The following is a 24,412-nucleotide window of genomic DNA, read 5'->3' on the forward strand; positions in this document are numbered from 1 at the left end:
GCGTGGTTTACGAATACCCAGAGCCGTTTATTGGGCGCTACGAATGTCTATCAAATGCGCCTGTACGTAGCTCATAGCCAATCGTTTCAATTATACCAGATGACATATGTAGAGCGACAGAAATTCGACGAGGAAGAAGACGAAATAAACTTGCGTTCTAAACTACTTAGAACACTATCTAAGGCTGCATCAAAAGGTAACTTCCCGTCTGCTGCCATGTTGGATCCATAGATATAAACAAACTGCTTCGGTGTGTCGCATAGACGTCGTCATCTTCTTGCTCCCTCCCCGTTCTGTGATTGGTTCCCTTTTTGAGGGGAAAATCTGTTCCATGGAATCCAGGCTGCCTAGCAGCGTGAATAAAATCGCGCTGTGCACAAGGCAGCATGGGGAAACCCAGGCTAGCGTCCAGCATAAATCTACGGAAAAAGCCAAGTACAAGTACAATAACTGGGCAGACAGCTACAGCTGGAGCCCCTGAATACTACTGAAATAACACAGAAGGCTGTTATGAATGCATTAATTTTGCATATGCAGTAGCTATTAGTGCGACCAATGGCACTGCACAGTGGGATATGAACAAGTTGAAACGGGACAGAGAGGGGCATAGCCACGAAGTCTCTCAGTCATCCAATGTCTGCTCAGGTGCAAATCCTGCTGGAAAATGAAGTCTGCATTTCCATAAAGCTTGTCTGCTGAAGGAAGCATGAAGTGCTCTGAAAATGTCCTGGTAGACGGCTGCGTTGAGTGGACAGCACAGTGGACCAACACCAGCCGATGACCAACACAGACTGTGGAAACTTCCCACAGGACTTCAAGCATCTTGGATTGTGTGCCTCTCCATTCTTCCTCCAGACTCTGGAATCTTGGTTTCCAAATGAGATGCAAAATTTGCTCTCATCAGAAAAGAGGACTTTGGTCCACTGTGCTTTATTAAATCCAGAGTCAACGCAGACGTCTACCAGGACATTTTCAGAGCACTTCATGCTTCCTTCATTTTCCAGCAGGATTTGCACCTGCCCACACTGCCAAAATAACCAAAAGCTGGTTTCAATGACCATGGTATTACTGTGTAATTACTGTGTGATTTCATGTAATATTCTAATTTTTTTAAATCCTGTTTTCGTGGGTTTTATGAGCTGTAAGCCATAATCATCAAAATTATAACAAATAAAGGCTTGAAATATCTCACTTTGCATGTAATTAGTCTATAAAATATATTAGTTTCACCTGTTAAGTTGAATTCTTGAAATAAATCAACTTTTTGATGATATTCTAATTTTATGACCAGCACCTGTGTATATATATATATATTTTTTTTTTATTACAAGCATGTCATGTCATAATTCAAAGTTTTATCGAAAAATATCGAAGATGGTGAAAAAACTCTATCTCTAATAATTTCGGATAGCTGTATGCTATGCTACTATCTAAGCTAACTAAAAAAACACTAAGAACGAGAAATGTTTAATTTCACAATCTATAGCTTCGGTTATATAGGCTACTAGTATTTGAAGTTAAAATACATTAATGGTCGTTATAACGTAGTTCAGACGACTTATATAATAAAGTGATATCTGATTTGTAACCAGGCAAAGTGATTACCCATAAAAGTCTATACTTTGAACCAATCGGATTGCTTGGGTCCTAAGCTGGGAATCATCACTTCGCTGGGACTTCACCACACAGGCATTCTCCACATGCACTGAAATAAACATTTTCCAAGTAGATAATGCTCACTGAATGTACACACTCGTCTGTAATAGAAGCAGATATTTACCTCCACAGAGCTGTTTGATGTTTATTAGGTCTTTTTTGCTGCTAACTGGGTTGCTAGACGATGGATTCCTCAGTGCAGTAATTATATTAACAACATGTATTAAAGAAAATGTGCCACAAGCTGTTTTAATGTTGTATATAAAACTGAAAAAGTAAAGAAATTACTCTTGTTTTTACAAGTTACTTTATTTTATGCTGGAATACATTTGTAGTCATGTGATGTTCCAAAGGAATTATTATTTTTGAATTGTAAACCAACAAACTGTTTATTTAGGACACCCACAGTGATGTGAAGAGAAATATAAATCCTGCTGTGTTTAGAATCAGCCATGACGTATCCAGCCGGATTGTTGTTCGAGGAACAAGTTATCATTCCATCACACAATGAATTAAGTCTCACCTATAACAGATACTCTGTATGTAACAATATTGTTCTCTGATTCTCCATATGCTCTTGCTGTATAGAGTCCAGTGTCTGTCTTCTGCATGTTCTTCAGTGTGAGAGAGAAGGTTTTATCATTGAAATCAACTCTGTCCTTGTAGGAAGAGTGAAGTTTTACTGTTCTAGATTCGTGTATATATCTAACTATAATCTCTGATTTATCATTTGTCCAGGATAAAAGATCAAACTCTGGTAGTTCTCGTGTCTGTATATCCAGTTGAACAGAATCTCCCGTCTTCACAAACACAGAGATCTCAGCACTGGACCCTGAGGAGAGAGAAACACAGTTCAGCAGCTTTTGGATTTGGACCCATTTTACACCTCCATCTTACTCCATCATCAACTCACAATCAGATTTGATTAAATAATTAAGGTTCATAAGGAAATAAAAGTATTATTTCCTGTCATCTGTCATCATTAGACATGTTAATTAACTGAATAGTTAATTGTTGTTGTAGTTGTCAATATGTATGAACACCAGTGTTGTGTAGGATACTCTAAAGCAGTAATTAATTACTAGCTACAAATTACATCTTCAACCTGTGTAGTTAGATTACTGTACTAATTACTTGCTCTAAAAAAGTATCACATTCATTTTTACTAAGTACTTTCTAAATCCCATATCAACCTCAACCAGTCGAACAATACAAGGATAGATACAGTGCTATGCATAAGTTTAGACACCCATACTAAAGTTGACTAAAAAGAGGAATAAAAAATCATCTTTTGGAAACTGAACTTAATGCCTTAATTAAAAAAATTAGGAAAAATCCAACCTTTAAGGACACCAATTTTCTTTGTGAATGAATAATGTATCGTAAATAAATAAATGTTCTTCCTTAAAATACAGGGTGCATAAGTTTGGACACCCCTATGTTAAATTCCCATAGAGGCAGGCAGATTTTTTTTTTTTTTTATTTTTTTTTTAGGATACTATGCATCCTGATAAAGTTCCCTTGGCCTTTGGAATTAAAATAGCCCCACATCATCACATAGCCTTCACCATACCTAGAGATTGGCATGGTTTTATTTCAGTTAGCCTAATAGCTAGTTTGATTTGCATTGAGAGATGATCTTATGGAAAGTACCCCATGCCAATCTCTAGGTATGGAGAAGGCTATGTGATGATGTGGGGCTATTTTAATTCCAAAGGCCAAGGGAATTTTATCAGGATGCATAGTATCCTAAAAAAAAAAAAAACTTAAAAATAAAAATCTGCCTGCCTCTATGGGAATTTAACATAGGGGTGTCCAAACTTATGCACCCTGTATTTTAAGGAAGAACATTTATTTATTTACGATACATTATTCATTCACAAAGAAAATTGGTGTCCTTAAAGGTTTGATTTTTCCTAATTTTTTAAATTAAGGCATTAAGTTCAATTTCCAAAAGATGATTTTTTATTCCTCTTTTTAGTCAAGTTTAGCATGGGTGTCTAAACTTATGCATAGCACTGTATGAAACTGCTCTTTTTATTCTTTCAAATAAATTATATTTAACAGCAAATTATTCTTCACACCTAAAATAATCACAATAGTGATCAAAATGTTGGCAAATGGTGAACTATATGTGGGATTGATCATCTTTCATTCTCTGGAGAGCAAAAGATGAAGAACAGCATTAATCAGCCGATTATTCATGGTAAACTTTAAAGTCACTCAATTATCTTATAATATTTAATATTTGTTTAATATATTTAATATATGCTATCTGTAAACCAAAAGCAGTTTGATATGTGAGAATAAAGACAAGTAGATAATGCTCACTGTACACGTCTTTAACAGAAGCAGATATTTACCTCCACAGAGCTGTGTAATGTTTATTAGGTCTTTTTTGTTGCTAAATCGGTTGCTATGGCTACAGATGATGGATTCCTCACTGCAGTGTAGGAAGAGAGTGTTGATTTGTGATGTCACTTCCTCTGGAGAGCATCTGTTGTTCTGATAGCTAGAGTTTATCATGAGGTCATGAGCTCTGCATGTGAAGTTCACAGTACAGGAGTCACTGCTGGACCAGATTGAGTTTACAGTCAGAACAGGAGCATCAACAGCGTCTGAAACACACATTTACTCCAAGATCAGAATCACACTCACAGCCCAGTGATGTCAAATGGTTTAAATGCTTGTTTTGTTGAATAAAGACCACAGTAGTGAAGTGATGAAGCACACATTAAAATCTAAAGACAACATAAAGATATTTTAAATTAATTTATCTCTTCCCAAAAATACTTCTTTAACCACATTATTTATCTGTGCATATTATATAAAAGTGAAAATTAAACAACTCTTATGTTACGAATTGTCTTTTAAGCAGGAACTCATTAAATCACACCTATAACAGATACTCTGTATGTAACAATATTTTTCTCTGATTCTCCACTTGTTCTTGCTGTATAGAGTCCAGTGTCTGTCTTCTGCATGTTCTTCAGTGTGAGAAAGAAGGTTTTATCATTGAAATCCACTCTGTCCTTGTAGGAATTATGAGTTTTTACTTCTTTAGTTGCACTTATATATCTAACTATCTTCTCTGATTTATCATTTGTCCAGTATAAAAGATCAAACTCTGGTAGTTCTTGTGTCTGTATATCCAGATAAACAGAATCTCCCGTCTTCACAAACACAAAGATCTCAGCACTGGACCAGTTTGAGTTTACAGTCAGAAAAGGAGCATCAACAGCGTCTGAAACACACATTTACTCCAAGATCAGAAACACACTCACAGCCCAGTGATGTAAAATGGTTTAAATGCTTGAATAAAGACCGTTACTGCACAGTAGTGATAAAGTACACATTAAAATCTAAAGACAACACAAAGATATTTTAAATGAATGTATCTCTTAAATACCTCTTTAACCACATTATTTATCTGTGCATATTATATACGAATTGTCTTTTAAGCAGGAACTCATTAAATCACACAATGAAATGAGACTCACCTATAACAGATACTTTGTATTTAACAATATCTTTGTTGAGTAACCCAGTTGTTCTTGCTGTATAGAGTCCAGTGTCTGTCTTCTGCGTGTTCTTCAGTGTGAGAGAGAAGGTTTCATCATTGAAATCCACTCTGTCCTTGTATGAAGGGTGAAGTCTTACTTTTTTATATTTATGCATATATAAAACTATACGCTCTGATTTATCATTTGTCCAGGATAAAATATCAAACTCTGGTAGATCTTGTGTCTGTATATCCAGTTGAACAGAATCTCCCGTCTTCACAAACACAGAGATCTCAGCACTGAACCCTGAGGAAAGAGAGAGAAACACACTGTTTTGTTAAGCATCTCATGCTCTGTGTTCAAGTACCAAATTGCATGCAAAATTTGGCACAGATGACGAAAACAAACTATGACTTCAAAAAATTATCAGGCAGAAATACCTGTGGGATCTGTAGAGCAAGAGACAGGGAATCAATCCATGGATATAAAATACTATCTCTGAATCACTATGACTGAACATGATGCTTTACACAAGCGACATTATAGATAAAGCACTTGAAAACAAGACATTTCAGTTAGTTATACACATGTAATAATTGAGTGTATTACCTGTGTTACAGATGAGGAGAAGAATGAAGGATGTAAGCAGATGATCTACTGCCATTGTAACAAACATCAAGATGGCTGAAGTTGTATTCTTAAAACAGGAAGTTGAATATGTTGAAATGATGCTCATGTAGCCTCATTATAACTCTCTCACCACAAACAGCTCAATTAAGCATGCGTTTAATAACAGTCAGACGAGGAAAATCACAGTTTCACACTGATCTCAGAGAAACTTTTTTTTCCTCCATATTGATGAGACATGAAATTATGAAACCAGCCACAGAAAACAGACTAGATATGGAAAAATACACATATACAAGCATGTTGTGAATAGCATTGGTTATACCTGAGCAATCACTGCATGCACGCCTTACATTAAAATTAAGAGGTAATGTTACATTACATTAAGACTCCCAATGTGTGTGCTGTGCTCTAACTCGGATGGGTTAAATGAAGATGTCACGTAATGTCACATTAGCCAGGCCCAACAGAAGTCTGGTGAACTCACGTCAGAGACCCACATAGAAGAAAATGAATAGTTGAATAAAGTCCTTATTTTTGTTTGTTTTTTTGCGCACATAAAGTATTCTCGTCGCTTGATGAACTTAAGGTCGAGCCACTGTAGTCACTTGGACTATATGTGACAATGTTTACTAAATTTTCTGGGATGGCAAATATCAATTACCTAGCAGCCTATATGAAGGAGTGAGCCAGCTCTCAGATTTCATCAAAAATATCTTAATTTGTGTTCCGAAGATGAACGAAAGTCTTACGGGGTTGGAACAACATGAGGGTGAGTAATTACTGACAGAATTTTCATTTTTGGGTGATCTAACCCTTTAATATGAAGTTTATTAATTACTCATTACTAACTATATATTTAAATAGTTTTTCCAAATGAGGATATTCTCATTATTTTCATTCTCCTCACACTAACACATGTAATGAAGTATATGGAATGTGAACTATGCAATCACTTGTAATTAGACTAAATTACATTTTAAAATGCATAATCAGATTACAATTACAATTATCTTTGTGTTAACACTGGAGAAAAAGAAACAAACAAATAAAACTATGTAGACAATGTGATATCATTCCTCAGTTGGTCACATACAAAAAGTGAACAGAGGGAATAATCAACCCAACTCTGGCAAGAAAATACCTGCTGAAGTGGCAATAAGCTTCTCATTTTTTTATATGCGATTGTGATGGATTTTTAATAGATAAAATAGTGAACTTTGTATTAAACTAACCATGTTTCTAACATCTAACCTTGTTTCTCTTTTTCGGCCTCATGCTAACTTTGAAACACAATGTACTAAAACGTTCTGTTCTTTGTAATAATATTTTCAGGTGTCAAGGACACCAGGTTCAACCTAAGTCAGGTGCGTAGGGGAAAAAATCGACCACAGGATATACAGTAAATCCAAAGAAAAGTGACATTTTCTATGTGCATGATTTAGATAAAGTTTCTGTTGATAGTATTAAAGTTAAACGTCGTGTAAAATATCTCAGGGTTGATATTTGCAGATCAGGTTTAGAATGTCTTCATTTCAATTTTCAGCCAAGGTTAGATACAACTAAAAAGATACTATGTTCCTGGCATATCAGCAGCATAGTAGCCTATATCACAAGGGCATTTCATGCTTACATGTAATCTACATATATAGGCTAATTGAGTGAAATCATTCCATTTGAATTCACAGTGTTGCCATATCTTCAGCTAGACTAAATACTGGCAACTGAATATGTATATATTACCTTATTTAACCCTCAGAGAGTCTTCGGTCACTTCTGACCGAAAAAAATTCTGTTTTGAATTTTAAAAAATCACAGCTTCATCGGAAGGTTATGATACTTGGTGACTTTTATGGCATTAGGAATGTGTATGCAAAAAAAAATTGAGGTCATGATCCGAGCATGCTAAGTGGTCGTAAAAAAAAGAGTCACACTCAGTGCCTTCGGTCAAAAATGACCGACCCATAGGAAATGAATGGGAAATTTACAAAAACACAAAAATTCTCAGAATTTTTGTCAAATCGGCCACGATTCTAAAAAAAAGTACACCGCAGTAAAGGGGTGACACTCTACAACATCAAGAGTGCAAAAAATTCACACCCACCCCCACACACACACATAGAAACACACTTTTATACACACCACACTAATAAATTCAGATTACAAAAAATCTGTTTTGAATTTTTAAAAATCACAGCTTCATTGGAATGTTACGAAACTTGGTGACTTGTCTGGCATTAGGTATGTGAACACAGAAAAAAATTGAGGTCATGATCCGAGAATGCTAAGTGGTCGTAAAAAAAATAGTCACACTCATGGTCTTCGGTCAAAAATGACCCCCATAGGAAATGAATGGGAAATTGACAAAAACACAAAAAATCACTACAAATCGGCCACGATGCAGAAAAAAGGTGCTCAGCAATGAAGGGGTGAAACTCTAAAACATCAAGAGTGAAAAACATAACATAATTAATAATTATAATTAATATATATAATTAATATAATAATTATTACAATTATTAAAATAATAATTAATAAAATGTTATTAACCTTGCAAAAAGTATTATTTGACAATTTCTAAAAAAATACAATCAATCCACATCTTAAAAGTAAGTAATTTGGTCCAAAAACAACTAGAATTCACAAGCATCTCCATTTAGAGCTATTACAGGCATCTAGTGGTAAACCCATGCAATAACATGATTTATTTAATTTTATGTTTAATAAATTGATTTTTTTTTTTTTCTGAAAGCCTAGTCTCTATTTTAACCGAAAATACCGCATAGAAAAATAAAATAAAAAATAATAATAATTAAAAAAAAAAACATTATTTTCAATGGCAAAAAATGGACTATAAATATTGCATAAATATTAATAAGTTCAATCAAATTGTCTCAAAATACTAAATTAAAAAGAATAAATATTATAGACCAAAAATAAATTGCATTGGTTTTTACTGGGATGAAGGAAGTTTCATTTTTAGGTGTCCGGTCACTTCTGACCGGGAAGGCACTGAGTGTGACTGCTAAACGAAGACTCTCTGAGGGTTAAGTCATAGAATAAATATATCTTTCAGATGAATCTTTTGTGATTCTGCTTTGTCTGTCATTGTTTATTGAATTATTAATTAACTAAATTGTCAAAACAATTTTAAATAAAAGAGAATAGATGATTTAGTATTTTACATCCATGACCCTTTAAAATATATGGAGAGCTTTCTCTGGGTATTGTAGAGCTAATAAGAAATTAGCAATTGTTTAGTCAGTTTCAGCTGAAAATTGTAGTTGTAGTTCAGTTGTCAAAAACTTACCCCGTGTCATGTACTGCTCCGAAACACAGGGGTTGAGGATCCAAACGCAGTATTTATTAACAGGGTAGTCCACAATCGTAATCCAAATCCAGGCAAAGGTCATTCACAAACACAGACATACATAGATGCCTCATTAGCGGACGTTTCAATAGGCAGCGAAACGTAAGCCGTCTGCCATATTGGAGCTGCCTGTGAACACTTTGAGATCAAGTTGACTGAGTGTCGACAACCGTAGTTGAATGCATGCATGAATATCTACAGACTTCAGCAGATGATTATGCTAAACTAACACAATACAATAGTAAAAGTACAAACTTTAAAAATACCATAGTAAAAACATGTAATATTGAGTTAATACATGTAATAACACAAACCAACACATCCTCACCAGTAAAAGGTAAAATTTAAATCTTGACGGTTTCACAACCAGAAGCTTCGCAATGTTGCGGCATCATTGATTCTTACTATGAGTGACGACACGCTGACCGTTGCAAGATGGCGGACGCGCCTACAGTACGTGCATTGGAGTGGTTGAATGTGGCACTATATGCATATCTATACACAAACAAACAGTCCAATCAATAACTGATCAAAGTTCAGGGCTGAGGCAAACAGAGATATCCAAAATAACGAGAAGGGGGAGACTGCAGACCTGGAGCAGGCAGATAGGCTATAAGGGCCATGAAGGCAGTTTTATGGCCCTGTAGTTTCTGATGTGTCCAGTATGGGGGAGGCTGTACAGAGGTGACTTGCGGAGGAGAAAACCACGTAATTTAAAAAATACTACCCATATTGTGTACTTTTAAGAGTTTTTCAGGTTAGAATGTAGTCATTTTGAAAGCTCAAATCTGTCGTTTACTTTTATAAAATATTATCGCCTATTTGAAAGATGAATCTGACGTTTTCGGAGTTTTCCAGGCGATCACCAGCGCCCAGGTTTTAAAAAGTAATTCAGTGGGATTTCGGATCATGGATTGGGTCAAATCTTGGAAATGGGTTTTTCAAAAGCAAAAGAGGGATTCCGAACTAAGATCAGAGCATGTAATCCGATCTTACATTTGATCCGGATCAAACCTGCCCTTTGGGCTTTTCAAAACTTTGAACTCGGTTTGGGATCTATTTGATCCTGATCCCATCAGAAGGGTGAATTCAGTTATGATTTTTCGAACCAAATAAAATCAGAGAGTTTTTTTTTTTTTAAGTGAATGATCACAAAATCAATGTTTACTGATGATCTATATATTTCTTCATATTTGAAGCATATATGAAGCATGTCACATCTAATGAGATATGGTAAACGCAAAACAAAAAACAAAAATCTCAGCTATCAGCTGTCAAATAAATGTCACTGTTGCTCACAGCTCTATAATTCTACAGTATATTAATGGCAATGACAACAACACATATACTCAGTCATTCAGTAGCCTAGTTAAAAGTAATTCCTCACAATTGCATCTCTAATTGCATGTCCAGTGTGTCCTTCATTAGGTAAGAACATTGGCGGCTGTTCTGGTTCTACATCAGGCTCAGGCCCATCAAAATTGTCATCAAGAGGGACATGACGCCTGGTGGCGATGTTATGCAAAACAATACAGGCAAGGATTATTTCTTTGCGCTGAACCGCCCCGGGAGCGCAAGTGTATTTCTTAGTTAACTGACGTGCATCTGTGGAGGGAAAAGTCCGCTTTGCGCAGGTGCAAAATAGGAATGATACATGCGTCGGTGTACAAAGTCAATTGCGCTGGGTGCAAGATAGGGCCCGATGTGTTTAAATAGTGTCATCCATTAACCAGCAATGAGCTGATTGGTGTAAGTCTAACTGAGCACAAGCCAAAGCAATCATGCTAAAGGCTTTTAAGGTCAGTGTTGGCTACACTAAAGAGTTTGAACCATGGACTCAAAACGGCCTAATTTCACTGTGGCAGAAACCTGTGCACTGCTAGAGGGTGTTCGGGCCAATTCTGGTTTCAGCTCTGCAAAGGGTGGAGAAATGACCAAAAAAGGAAAACACAACAATTGGGAGGACATAACCAATCATGTCAATGCCATGGGGTCTGGCCAAAAGAGGACCATAAAACAAGTTATGTTGCGATGGAAGAACCTTAGGGCCAAGGCAACAAAAGACCTTACTGAAGCCAAGAACCCCAAACAGGTAACAAGCCATATAAGAGGGGTGATTTCACTGATATGGTCCTTGACATCAGAGGAGGAGAAAAATCAGAGGCTCTGCATGGCATTGAAGGAAGCAGATGGAGAGGCCACAATTACCAAGACTAGGACTTCAGAAGAATGCAAGCAAAATTCTCCTGCAGAGGAAATGTTTGTCCTGGACTTCACTACAGTGATTGAGGAGGAAGATAGATCCCCAGTGGATGTAATGAAGACAGTCCAAGATGTTCCTACAAGAAAACGCAAACGTTCCTCAGCTACAAACCAGGATGGTGACAGCTATGAATTGCTTCTGAAATGGGAAACTGAAAGAGCAGAAGTACAAATTGAACTGGTAAAGAACAAATCTTGCTTACCCAACTGCAGCAGAATAAAGTGCAGATGGAGATACATCTCCTAAATGCAGAGATGGAAAGAGCTGGTATCTGTCCTGTAAATGATTTTTGACTATTGGATAGTATTGTTTTTGTTTTGTTATTTAACATTATAACAAAATAAGGAATGTAAAATGTTTCTGTTTATCACAGTGTTTCTGTTTCTTAAAATTAAAACAAACAATGGCTATTTGTGGCCACTGGTATTTTGCCTACCTGTTGTTCTTTGCTAAGCCAGTAGGCTACACTGTTGGCTCCATTTAAGGCTCTGGTAAACAGGATTTGGTAATCCTAAAAATTTAGTATTTGGATCACAGTGATCCAATCCAATGTTCCTTTAAAAAAACTGGCATAAAAGTAAGATGGATTAGGTGATCCTGGATAGCAAAACATGGAATTTCCAAATCCGGATCAATTTGATCCGATTACATTTTTTTTTTAAACTGGGCCCAGGGCGCTCAGTGCTCATGTACCCACCGAGAACAATTGCCTCGGCTAGTCCTTCTGATGTTTGCCGCTGGCTCTGATGTCTCTGTAGCCTAGTAGTTAAACATAGTTGTCTTTTTCTTCTCAGATGGCTAATTGGCTCTTGGAATTTTAGAAAGGGTTTAATTGACCCTTTGCAGGAGTTTGATTGACAGGCGATCTGACCAATCATAATCCACCATTTTTGTCCGACAAATCAGTCAGGTGAGTTAGTAGATTAACCTTGGAGGATTTGAACTTTAAAAACGGAGTGCACTGACATCTTTCAGCAGTTAAAAAAACAATCCTTCTTATGTTCATTCATGTTAATTTGATGCTATAAATTAAATAGAAGGAAGAGATGATCGGTTCACGAGAAGCTTTAACTGAGGCGCCACAGCGATCTGTCACAACACATTAAAGAGCCACAAAACGATATTCATTGTTTACATTTCTTTAAAAAATGACCAAATTTGAAAGTTGATACTTTGTTTCATATCAAAAGTAACCCAAAAGTAACCTGGTGGGCTGTCCTGTCTGTCTAGCGCGTAGTCATTTGTCCTCTTTGCTCCGTGATGTATTTTTCACTGCGTGAGAACATGGTGTGTGTGGTGTGAGAGCGGCATGGCTTGTCGGACATAGCAACAGTAACTAAAGGGGGCGGGTCTTTGCAAATGGTCAATTGTGTTTGTCTTCTTAAATGCTATGTAGAACACTGGCCCTATTAATTTTTCATTTCACAAAAACACTAAATTCAATTGCAATTCAGTTGTCTCTGTAGGCTATACAGTGTTTCCCCTAGGTTTACAGGTTTGGGGGGGGGGGGTTGGTTGGTTTGTTTGGGGAAAATTGACACAGACACTATCTATCTATCTATCTATCTATCTATCTATCTGTCACATAAATTGTCTGGGAGGGTAATGGTTTGTAAAAGTTAAAAAATGTTAACATAAGATATCTCTTTAAAAAAATAAATAAACATATTTAAATCTTTTTAAAATTGACTTTTGCAAAAACCTTTGTTAAATTTATAGAAGTATTTGTTAATATTAATGGACCAGAGCTTAAATAGTTTTATTTTTTAACTACCAACTAAAAAAAGATTTATAAATACTAACAAATATATTGGTCATTCATTGTTCGTTAATGTTAGTTAATACATATATATGACAAACAAATTTTAAAAGGGCTTTTTTATGAGAAGTTTTTATTTCTATGATGCATTTATTGGAGAGAATAATCCTGTCAGACGCACCACTGCTGTGAACGCGCGTTCACGTAAACACAATTTAAACAATGTATTATTCAATGCATTACTTCTATATAATTATATATTAAATTGCTCAAGCAAGTGGTAAAATATTTAACCATGTACTTATATTAAAATCTTTTGTATTTAAATTTTAATACAATAAATCTTGCATGTCACAAAGAACTTGTTTTTCCACCTCCACGAATGAGACGAGTGTTGTTCATTATGTCGCCTTGTTGAGGTAAATTGTAGTTTTCCTTGCTTTAACTCAGTCTTAAAGTGAAAAAAGTAGTAATTAATTAAATACATGTATGGTGAGATTACTACATTTTATTTAATTAATCGCACTTATGGTGAAATTACTACATTTTCAGGTCAATCGGTGTTCATTTTGATCACGAAACATGCGCTGTCACTTTAATTCAGCGTTTTCAGCACAGCAGAAATAGACTCGATGCAGAAACGATCTCTGCACTGCTGTATACGCACCGCAACTGGAACGGATCGATCATCGACGGACTGCATCCGAGTGCAGTGTACGGGAAAAAATACTCACCGCAAACGAAATATATGTGAAACGGGCGTTAGACTTGGAGCAGGAGAGCTACTCCGGCTGCTACTCGCAGTAGAGCGAGTGTTGCCATCTTCAGTTCAGCGACATATTTCCCGCCGCGCGCTCTCTGTCCGCTAGTGCTCAACTGTATGTGACGCAAGTGTTTGTTTTTGTGTGAGTGTGCGCACGTGCGCACTCATTGGGATAATTGTAAACGCGCAAACACAGACAGAAAAGACATGCCATCGTGGAAATAAGATAAATAACATATTACTTAAGGGCCATGTAGTTTTTTTTTTATAAAATAACAAATTGTAATCTGGCGCTATAAAGAAAATCAAATCAAATTTACTTGACCTCCAAGGGGGGGCGGGGGGAGCCGTTAGGAGGGCGGGGCGCCCCCCTTATATAATGGTAGGGGAAACACTGCTATGTATGAAGACCAACAGTGAATTATGAACAGATATTTTAATCCGTAGTGCAGATCATTACACTGTCTATCTGATATCTTAATGTAATGTTTATATTTAAATTCACAAAAAAAAAAAAACACTCAACCAGGTCAAAATTGTTAGGAGTATGGACGAGGACTTTTAAGAGTCTTAAGAGTTTCTTTAGCAGAGGAGAAAATGTCAGAAAGACGAAGAGGGAGAAGAAATGTGTTGCAGACAACGGATGACAGTGAGTTAATAAGACGCTATAGATTAGATCGTGTAGGGATCATGTTTGTGACATATCTTAGCCTATTAGAGACACGCTAACATCTCCGACACAGCGCAGAAATGCCATAGCGCCAGAAATGAAAGTAATCACTACATTAAGATATTTGGCAACTGGGAAAATGCAACAGCGCAGCAGTGATGATTTGGGTCTGTCACAACCTTCTGTAAGCAGAGTGATCACACAAACTATTACAGCACTTTCACAACCTCTAATTGTAGTTTCCACTGGACATTCCCACCTTGCCGGCTCAAAAAACTGCATTTATGAATAAAGCAGGCTTTCCTGGTGCGCACAATCAGGGGGAATGAACCGTTAATCATTTATTATTAACCGCTATAAGCTCACACGTCTGCTTCTTGCCCCGTGCTGTGACACCCGGCTCGAATTTTGCCTTAAGCATGCCTTCATCCACTAACTGGGCTAACAGTAAACACTATTCCTCTTTCCAGTTGAGCTTTCTCGTCCTTGTTGTTTTTTATTCCATGTTTGTTACATTAAAACCAACATTCAAACCACCACTTAAATAGACATGCCAGCAATCAGTGTAATTGGAAAGAGTGACATTTTAGTTTAATTCTAAGGCAATCAAATACCTTATAGGAAATTAACAGCATGGTTAAAAAAAAAAAAAAAAAAAAAAAGATTTATACACACACACACACACACACACACACACACACATTATATATATATATAGTATATAATGTGTGTGTGTGTGTGTGTGTGTGTGTGTGTGTCAGTAGACCCTATACTTAAAATCTCTCTTTTTTTTTCTTCTTCTTAAAAAAAGAAGCAGTCAAGATAAGCCGCAAACAAATTCAAACTACATAAACACACCCGATTAATAGTGTGTTTGCATGAAACTATATTCATAACACTCATTCATAACATCAAAGACTTTAAGCTCCATTTCTGAGTCCAAGCAATAATAAAAGTCTTTTTATGCTTTAACATTTATGAGCAGATGATTGGTGTCCTACTGTACAGTAGGTGATGGTGGTCCAGGTATCTCCTGTCATCTTCTGCGTCAGAGTCTAAAAAGAAATAAATCAAACCATCACAAAATGTGAAACAGTTAATATTCAGTTGGGTCACGTGACATTTGTTATCTGACGTCTGCAGGAATATGAATCTCACCTCAACATCATCATAGTCTGTATCATCGCTCTGTTTGACACCTGAGAGGTCAGAATGGAAGTTTACTGCACAGATTACAGGTTTGTGTGGAAACATGTTTCTCTGCATTTGATTACTGTCAGATGTTTGATTTCTCTAATGTCTCAGACTGACAGCCTACAAGTTTAATATTGAACAGAGTTCTGGATTCACTAAACAGCTCTTACTATTACTAATGATAAAAGGGCACATTTATTTTAATAGTTTCTTCAGAACAGGGCCGTGCACAGACCTTTTGAGGGGCATGTGCTGAAACTAAAAAAAAGGGCACCCCACCTCCCATTTTCAATAACACAAAATAATAGTCTCAAAAGCTTTAGATTTATTCACGATTAATAACAACCATAATAATAATAATATAGATAATATAGATAAACATGTTTTAAGGGCTTCTTTAAACCTAACAGCAACCTTCTGTGAGCCAGGGATGTTGGTCTCTTATTCACTACACTTTCTCTAAAATAAGCCAGCAATAAAAAAATAAAATAAAAAAATAGTGTGAAAAGTAGGCCTACAGTTGCAGTGAAAAGCATTTCTGAAGGATCACGTGACACTGAAGAGTACTGAACTGGAGTAATGATGCTGAAAATGCAGCTTTGATCACAGAAATAAATTACATTTTAAAATATATTCAAATAGAAAACAGTTATTTTAAATTGTAAAAATATTTCACAATATTACTGTTTTTGCTGTATTTTGGACCAAATAAATGAAGCCTTGGAATGAATTAAATCATGAATTACATTGTGCATGATACAATAAAGATTTCACAGTGATCTTCTGTAATGTTTTTTTTTTAAGTCACTACTACAATATTACTGTAGTAAAACCATGTGAGGACGAGCGGAGAGTATAGAATAGGCTATAGATTAAAAAATTAGCTAGATAATACGTACTAACAGCCTTGAATTAACCATAACATGATTAGTCTAAATGTTAATAAATTAAGTGTATCAGCAATCATAAATCAAAGAAGAAATGTCTTACGTCTTAGAAATATATGTTACCTAGGTGACGAGGATCACCCGTAGCTTTGTGTAAGTTCCAGTACGAAACAGCGCGGGGGCGCACCTGTTATTTTTCCGATGGTAAAAACAAATTATATGTTGTTGTATTACTTATCATCAGTATATAGTTTTTGACCAGCGAATGTGTGCAAATGTGCATTTTTTGTCCGTCATTAAAACGGCGCCAGCGGTATCACATTACATTTTCATCAACAGGTTACAAAACTAGTTTGTTGTACCTATATGGGCGCTCAGTTTTTCCTGCTGTAAAATAAATTTGGCCAAAATCGCATTTTATAAAAGATGAAATACTACTGTATGCACAGGCTATTTAAGTGTCTATGTATTGGCTATGACTATATGGCAAATGCTAGCCGTACCTCTCAGTCTCAGGCGACAACCCACATGTCTCAGTGAGTCAGACATCAAATAAATAAAATACTAGCCTTTATAGACATAGTGTTTAGTAGTAGCCTACTTATTCAAACAACAAGATATTTATTTACCCTTCGCAAAACTTCGTTCAGCTGCTGTCTACTGTGTGGCTGCTGTGGAACTTCAGTTGATTCAGAGTGAATATAGAGTGGGCGGAGTTATCAGCTGACAGCTTGAGGATCGAATACGATTTACACAAGTTCATTTTAAGAACTTTCATTGGCTAAATATTTGTAAAACAGACAGACAGACGTAAATGGTAACCAATAGCATTGATTTAAAAAAAATAAAAATAAAATAAAAACACCACCCAAAAAAGGGCACTTCGGAGTGTAAGGGCAAAAAGGGCATGTGCTCTGCACCGGTTGAGCCCTACCTGTGCACGTGCCTGCTTCAGAAGTTACAACACGTTCTCATTCCCCCTCGTCACATTTGGACACTTATTCAGGACCCCTTGGAGTCACTTTTTAACTCACAGGATCCCCTTTAGTGACATTTCTCGACGTTCAGCGTGTCAACACACACAATAGGCATGGTTTTGCAATTAATACCTGTGACTGTACCTTTATTTGCCTGTTAAGTGTTTTATATTGTTGAAAAGTGGTTAGGTTTAGGGTAGAGGTGAGTATAAATATAAATATTTATAATATCAGTTCTACTTTTACAAATAAATGCAAAGAATTGAATGTATCTTGATCTGATGCATGAGGCAAACAACTGAAAGAAATGTAGTATCCTGCACATCTTTAAATAAAGGGATACCCTGTGAGTTAAAATGTCACGCAACCCTATTGGTGAATCTAATTTTTGGCTTTGCAATAATCATGCATATCTTGTTGCTCTTAAACCTTTGTTTTCAGTATAAACAATCTAGATTTTCAGGTATAAATGTGAGATCAGTTTTTCAGTATATCTGTGATGGACATACCTTTATTATTCTTGCAGCAACAGTAAAGGACCAAACCAGAAAACACGATCACTATCACTCCCACAACAATCACAGTAGTGGTCAAAATGTAATCAAATGTCAAACTATAGATTGGTGTTCTTTCATTCTCTGGAAAGCAAGAGATGAAGAACAGCATTAATCAACCTATTCAAAGCATATTCACAGTCACTTAATTATCTAATAATATTTAATATTTAACATTGAATAGGATTTAATAACATGCCTCTTATAGTTTTTAAACTAAAATCAGTTTGATCTGTAAAAATAAAGACAATAATGCTCACTGAATGTACACCCCCCCCCCACACACACACACACACACACACACACACGTGTCTTTACCTCCACAGAGCTGTGTAATGTTTATTCTGTCTATTTTCCAGCTAACTGGGTTGCTATGGTTACAGATGATGGATTCCTCACTGCAGTGTAGGATGAGAGTGTTGATTTGTGATGTCACTTCCTCTGGAGAGCATCTGTTGTTCTGATAGCTAGAGTTTATCATGAGGTCATGAGCTCTGCATGTGAAGTTCACAGTACAGGAGTCACTGCTGGACCAGATTGAGTTTACAGTCAGAACAGGAGCATCAACAGCGTCTGAAACACACATTTACTCCAAGATCAGAATCACACTCACAGCCCAGTGATGTCAAATGGTTTAAATGCTTGTTTTGTTGAATAAAGACCACAGTAGTGAAGTGACGAAGTACACATTAAAATCTAAAGACAACATAAAATGAGTTTTCATCTCTACCCAAACATATTTCTTTAACCACATTATTTATCTGTATTCTCTATTTAAACGTCTAAGTAAAGGACTCCAATGTTGTCGTTTTTTGCTTTAATTAAAGTTGCAGAAAAACATAATGAATTAAAAAAAAAATGTGCCACAAGCTGGTTTCAATGTGCACATTATATAAAAGTGAAAATTAAACAAATTACTCTTATGAATTTTTATTTATGCAGGAACTCATTAAATCACACAATGAAATGAGACTCACCTAATATACTCTGTATGCAATATCTTTGTTCAATAATCCACTTGTTCTTGCTGTATAGAGTCCAGTGTCTGTCTTCTGCGTGTTCTTCAGTGTGAGAGAGAAGGTTTTATCATTGAAATCCACTCTGTCCTTGTAGGAAGGGTGATGTCTTACTTTTTTAGATTCATGTATATATTTAACTATAATCTCTGATTTATCATTTGTCCAGGATAAATCATCAAACTCTGGTAGTTCTCGTGTCTGTATATCCAGTTGAACAGAATCTCCCGTCTTCACAAACACAGAGATCTCAGCACTGGACCCTGAGGAGAGAGAAACACAGTTCAGCTTTTGGATTTGGACCCATTTTACACCTCCATCTTACTCCATCATCAACTCTCACTCCTGTATTTGTTTGGATAATAAATCAATAAATCATAAGGTTCAATGGTTCAGTAATTTGTTGGGGCTGTGCTCACAGTGATATAAATGTGGTATAAAGACACCAGACAGAAGTCTGATTACAACTGTAATGCAGCATTAAGACCTTCGTCAAGAACATGGCATACATCAAGTCAACCGCACCAACTGTATATTTTATTATTTTTATATCTGACTGAATTTCATGAAGCATATCAGAGAGAGACTCAATCCAAGAATATAAAATACTTGTTTCTATGATAAATGGATCATGAAATATAACAAAAATATCTCTAATAAGTAACTGTATAACTTTAGGGGCTTTAAAGCATCATCAGCATCACTTTGTGTTTCAACCCCAGAAAAACTGGTGTCTGTAAACAGATTTACATTTGTTTTTCAGTCCAGACATGATTCCCCGTCCACTCTAGTGTTAGTAATGTTAGAGACGAGTCGCTCTAGTTCTCTAGTGCTTTAGTTTCTCATCAGGAGCAGATCCTGTTCATGAGAAGCAGAACTATAGCAGACTGAACATGATGCTTTACACAAGCCACATTATAGATAAAGCACTTGAAAACAAGACATTTCAGTTAGTTATACACATGTAATAATTGAGTGTATTACCTGTGTTACAGATGAGGAGAAGGATGAAGGATGTAAGCAGATGATCTACTGCCATTGTAACAAACATCAAGATGGCTGAAGTTGTATTTAAAACAGGAAGTTGAATATGTTGAAATGACACTCATGTAGCCTCATTATAACTCTCTCACCAGCTCAGTTTTGTCATGATCCTCGGCTGGACAATTAGTAGTTTAGTTATATCAGTTAGATTTAATGTTAATGCTTCTATCTAAAACATAAAGCAGGAGATGTTTAAGAAAGATACAGGACAATTTAAGAAAGTTACAGCATTTTAATAACCTGCATATGATTTTTTTCTCCTTTTTTATTGAACAATTATTCATGTACAAACAATATGGCAATATTAGTAAATCTTTACATTAGAACATACAGAACATGTAATAACCTGCATATGAATGAGACTATAGAAAGTTTGAAAACTGAAAACAAACATTGGTTTGGACCGGTCACAGAAAACATTCCAGCATCCAACAATAAACTAATCTAAATGAGTAACTGTATATAAATGTCAAACCCCATTCATAATTCAAGCCACACACAGGTTTACATAGAAGTGAGAGAGACACTGACGTTTGTAAAGCCCAACTAGAACATTGGCCCAGTTTATCTGGTTAGACTGGCCCTGTTAGCCTCTGCTGGTAGAAGTTATAACTACACCATCTGACAGCAAAAAGCTTTTTCCCACCAATGACAGCCATTCAAAATATCAGAGTAAAAAATAGCAGAATATGGCAAATATCAAATGATGTACTTCAGGGATCCTGCATTCTTTAAAATGAAAGTTTGTGAGTCCAGTCAGGATAGCTTTCTCTGGGAATTATAACGCTCATAAGAGAACACGAATTGTTTCAGCTGAAAATTGATTTATTCTAAAGTATTATCAAATTTACCTATACTTAACCAGATTAGTGTCACTGACATTTTAAAATCTCATGTTCAACAGAAACCAGCAAATTCAAACAGCATACAATCAATAAACAGTATGATTACAGTACATGAAACTATATATTCAAGTGATATGAGGGAAGCAGAGAAGCACTCGTTTATAATATCTGAGGCAACGTACTGAAGTTCATTGGACTTACAATAGTATAAGATATCCTGTACACTTCCACAAGAGTCATGAAGTCTGGGAGTAAATCAAGACTTTACGCTTCATTTGTGAGTCCAGTCAATCTAAAGTATTTTTATGCTTTAACATTCATGAGCAGATGATTGGTGTCCTACTGTACAGTAGGTGACGGTGGTCCAGGTATCTCCTGTCATCTTCTGCGTCAGAGTCTAAAATGAAATAAATCAAGCCATCACAAAATGAGAAACAGTTAATATTCAGTATTGGGTCACATGACATTTATTATCTGTGACGTCTGCAGGAATATGAACAGTCATTTGAATCTCACCTCAACATCATCATAGTCTGTATCATCGCTCTGTTTGACACCTGAGAGGTCAGAATGGAAGTTTACTGCACAGATTACAGGTTTGTGTGGAAACATGTTTCTCTGCATTAGATTACTGTCAGATGTTTGATTTCTCTAATGTCTCAGACGGACAGCCTACAAGTTTAATATTGAACAGAGTTCTGGATTCACTAAACAGCTCTTAGTAATATAACATTTTTGTAGTATCTCCTTAGAATTTCATAAACAGTTAAAAAGTGTATGAAAAAAAATAGTTGAATATTTATTGCCAGCAACAAATATTTAGTGAAGTCAGAATTGTAGTCAAGATTTGAGAAGAAATATTTAGAAACAGGACATTTTGTTCATTTAAAGGATTTGCAAGGAATATGTTATGCTGTGAAACAGAAGGAAAAAAACTATAAACATACAATATGGCCAGACAAAACTAGACAATGATTTATCTTGGCTTAATATCTTATAAATGTTTAGACTGTGCAATCATGTGTTGTTTCTCTATATAAACCTTATTGCTTATGTTCCCCTTTAATAATTTCTATATTCCAACATTCTTTAGCTACTAAAGAATCATTTTATTTAGGTATAAATATCAGTTTTTTAATATTTGTGAGATGGATATACCTTTATTATTCTTGCAGCAACAGTAAAGGACCAAACCAGAAAATACTATCACGATCACTCCCACAACACCAAACAGAGACATAAGATTTAACGAATTAAAAGGTAATTGTGTAACATTTTTGGTTTGTAGTCTTTCATTATCTGGAAAGTAAAAGATGAACAACATAATTAGTATATAGTAAGTAGCCTTGATTTATGAGATAAAATTAAAAGCAGATATTTACCTCTACAGAGTTGTTTTATATATTCTGTCTTCCTTCCAGCTGACAGTGTTGCTATGGTTACAGATGATGGATTCCTCACTGCAGTTCAGGATGAGAGTGTGATGTGATGTCACTTCCTGTGGAGAGCATCTGCCATATTTAAAAATGGATCTGAGTGTGAGGTCATGACCTCTACATGTAAAATTTAAAATAACACAGGGATCACTGGACCAGATTGAGTTTACAGTCAGAACAGGAGCTTCCACAGCGTCTGAAACACACATTTACTCCAAGATCAGAATCACACTCACAATTTAACAGCCCATTGATTAAAAAAAAAGTTTAATTAATTCATGCCGTATAATACAAATCTAAAGACAACATAAAGAATAAACACGACCCAACAATATTTCTTTAACCACATTTATCTGTATTCTTTATTTAAAACGTCTTTTTTTAAAATCAATAAAGTAAAAAAAAAAGTGCCACAAGCTTAAATGTGCACACTATATAAAAGTGAGAAATTAAACATAAATGACTCTTATGAATTGTCTTTTATGCAGGAACACAATGAATTAAGACTCACCTATAACAGATACTCTGTATGCAATATCTTTGTTCAATAATCCACTTGTTCTTGCTGTATAGAGTCCAGTGTCTGTCTTCTGCATGTTCTTCAGTGTGAGAGAGAAGGTTTCATCATTGAAATCCACTCTGTCCTTGTAGGAAGAGTGAAGTCTTACTTCTTTAGTTGCACTTATATATCTAACTATACTCTCTGATTTATCATTTGTCCAGGATAAAAGATCAAACTCTGGTAGTTCTTGTGTCTGTATATCCAGTTGAACAGAATCTCCCGTCTTCACAAACACAGAGATCTCAGCACTGGACCCTGAGGAGAGAGAAACACACTGTTTTGTTAAGCATCTCACGCTCTGTGTTCAAGAGTTGATCAAAACTACTGTTTCCATTCTGGAGTTGCAGTCTTGCAGATATTTTAGTCCTTACATTATGCATCGCTCTCAGTGCAATGTTAAATTACAGGTTAGATGTGTTTGATGAACATTGAAAACACACAAATATCAAAACAAACTATGAGCGAGTCGTGACGACAGTGAAGGACAGGGCTGGACTTTACGTTGTGTTTCTGTTTTATTGTGTGACAGCAGTCGTCCGTGAGGGGCCGCTGCCTTTACTCTCGTTTTGTGTTTGTTGATTTTATTATTAAGAGTCTTTGATCGTTCGCCAATTTCCGCCTCCTTCTTCCCACAACAACGAACTGTGTTACAACATGCTTCAAGAAATATAACCAAAATATCTTACAATATCAATAAATCAATAAATACAAATCTGATGTCTGTTTTTTAATCCCTAATGTAGCCTAATGGAAATTATTCTTTATCACTCTAGTGTTAGTAATGTTAGAGACGAGTCACTCTAGTTCTCTAGTGCTTTAGTTTCTCATCAGGAGCAGATCCTGTTCATGAGAAGCAGAACTATAGCAGACTGAACATGATGCTTTACACAAGCCACATTATAGATAAAACACTTAAAAACAAGTCATTTCAGTTAGTTATACACATGCAATAATAGAGTGTATTACCTGTGTTGCAGATGAGGAGAAGAATGAAGGATGTAAGCAGATGATCTACTGCCATTGTAACAAACATCAAGATGGCTGAAGTTGTATTTAAAACAGGAAGTTGAATATGTTGAAATGACACTCATGTAGCCTCATTATAACTCTCTCACCACAAACAGCTCAGCATTCGATGAAAAACAACAGTCAGATGAATTTTCCATCGAGTCTAGAAAACAGACTAGATATGGACATATAGACATATACAAGCATGATGTGAATAGCATTGGTTATACTACTACTACATGAGCAATCACTGTTAATGCACACCTTACATTAACATT

General features: G+C 35.8%; 2 protein-coding genes across 2 annotated transcripts; both read right to left on the minus strand.

Annotated features, from left to right (window-relative positions):
• Positions 1-1,891: 1,891 nt before the first annotated feature.
• LOC308696281 (uncharacterized protein) lies at positions 1,892-11,524 on the minus strand. Its single transcript, XM_081374815.1, has 6 exons — positions 9,097-11,524; positions 5,769-5,856; positions 5,157-5,465; positions 4,553-4,900; positions 4,020-4,274; positions 1,892-2,488 (listed from the first exon to the last, which is right to left on the minus strand). The coding sequence occupies exons 2-6, from the start codon at positions 5,833-5,835 to the stop codon at positions 2,169-2,171; spliced, it is 1,299 nt and encodes a 432-aa protein (XP_081230941.1). The 5' UTR covers positions 5,836-5,856; positions 9,097-11,524; the 3' UTR covers positions 1,892-2,168.
• Positions 11,525-15,489: 3,965 nt separating this feature from the next.
• LOC308696288 (CD48 antigen-like) lies at positions 15,490-24,167 on the minus strand. The gene is made up of 6 exons (XM_081374823.1): positions 24,093-24,167; positions 23,076-23,381; positions 18,542-18,796; positions 18,179-18,307; positions 15,770-15,810; positions 15,490-15,666 (listed from the first exon to the last, which is right to left on the minus strand). Exons 1-6 carry the CDS (start codon positions 24,157-24,159, stop codon positions 15,580-15,582), a joined length of 885 nt encoding a protein of 294 aa, XP_081230949.1. The 5' UTR covers positions 24,160-24,167; the 3' UTR covers positions 15,490-15,579.
• Between the last annotated feature and the right edge of the window lie 245 nt (positions 24,168-24,412).

The sequence above is a fragment of the Scardinius erythrophthalmus genome, assembly GCF_964197995.2.
Source record: "Scardinius erythrophthalmus genome assembly, chromosome: 9".
In the NCBI taxonomy this organism is placed as follows: domain Eukaryota; kingdom Metazoa; phylum Chordata; class Actinopteri; order Cypriniformes; family Leuciscidae; genus Scardinius; species Scardinius erythrophthalmus.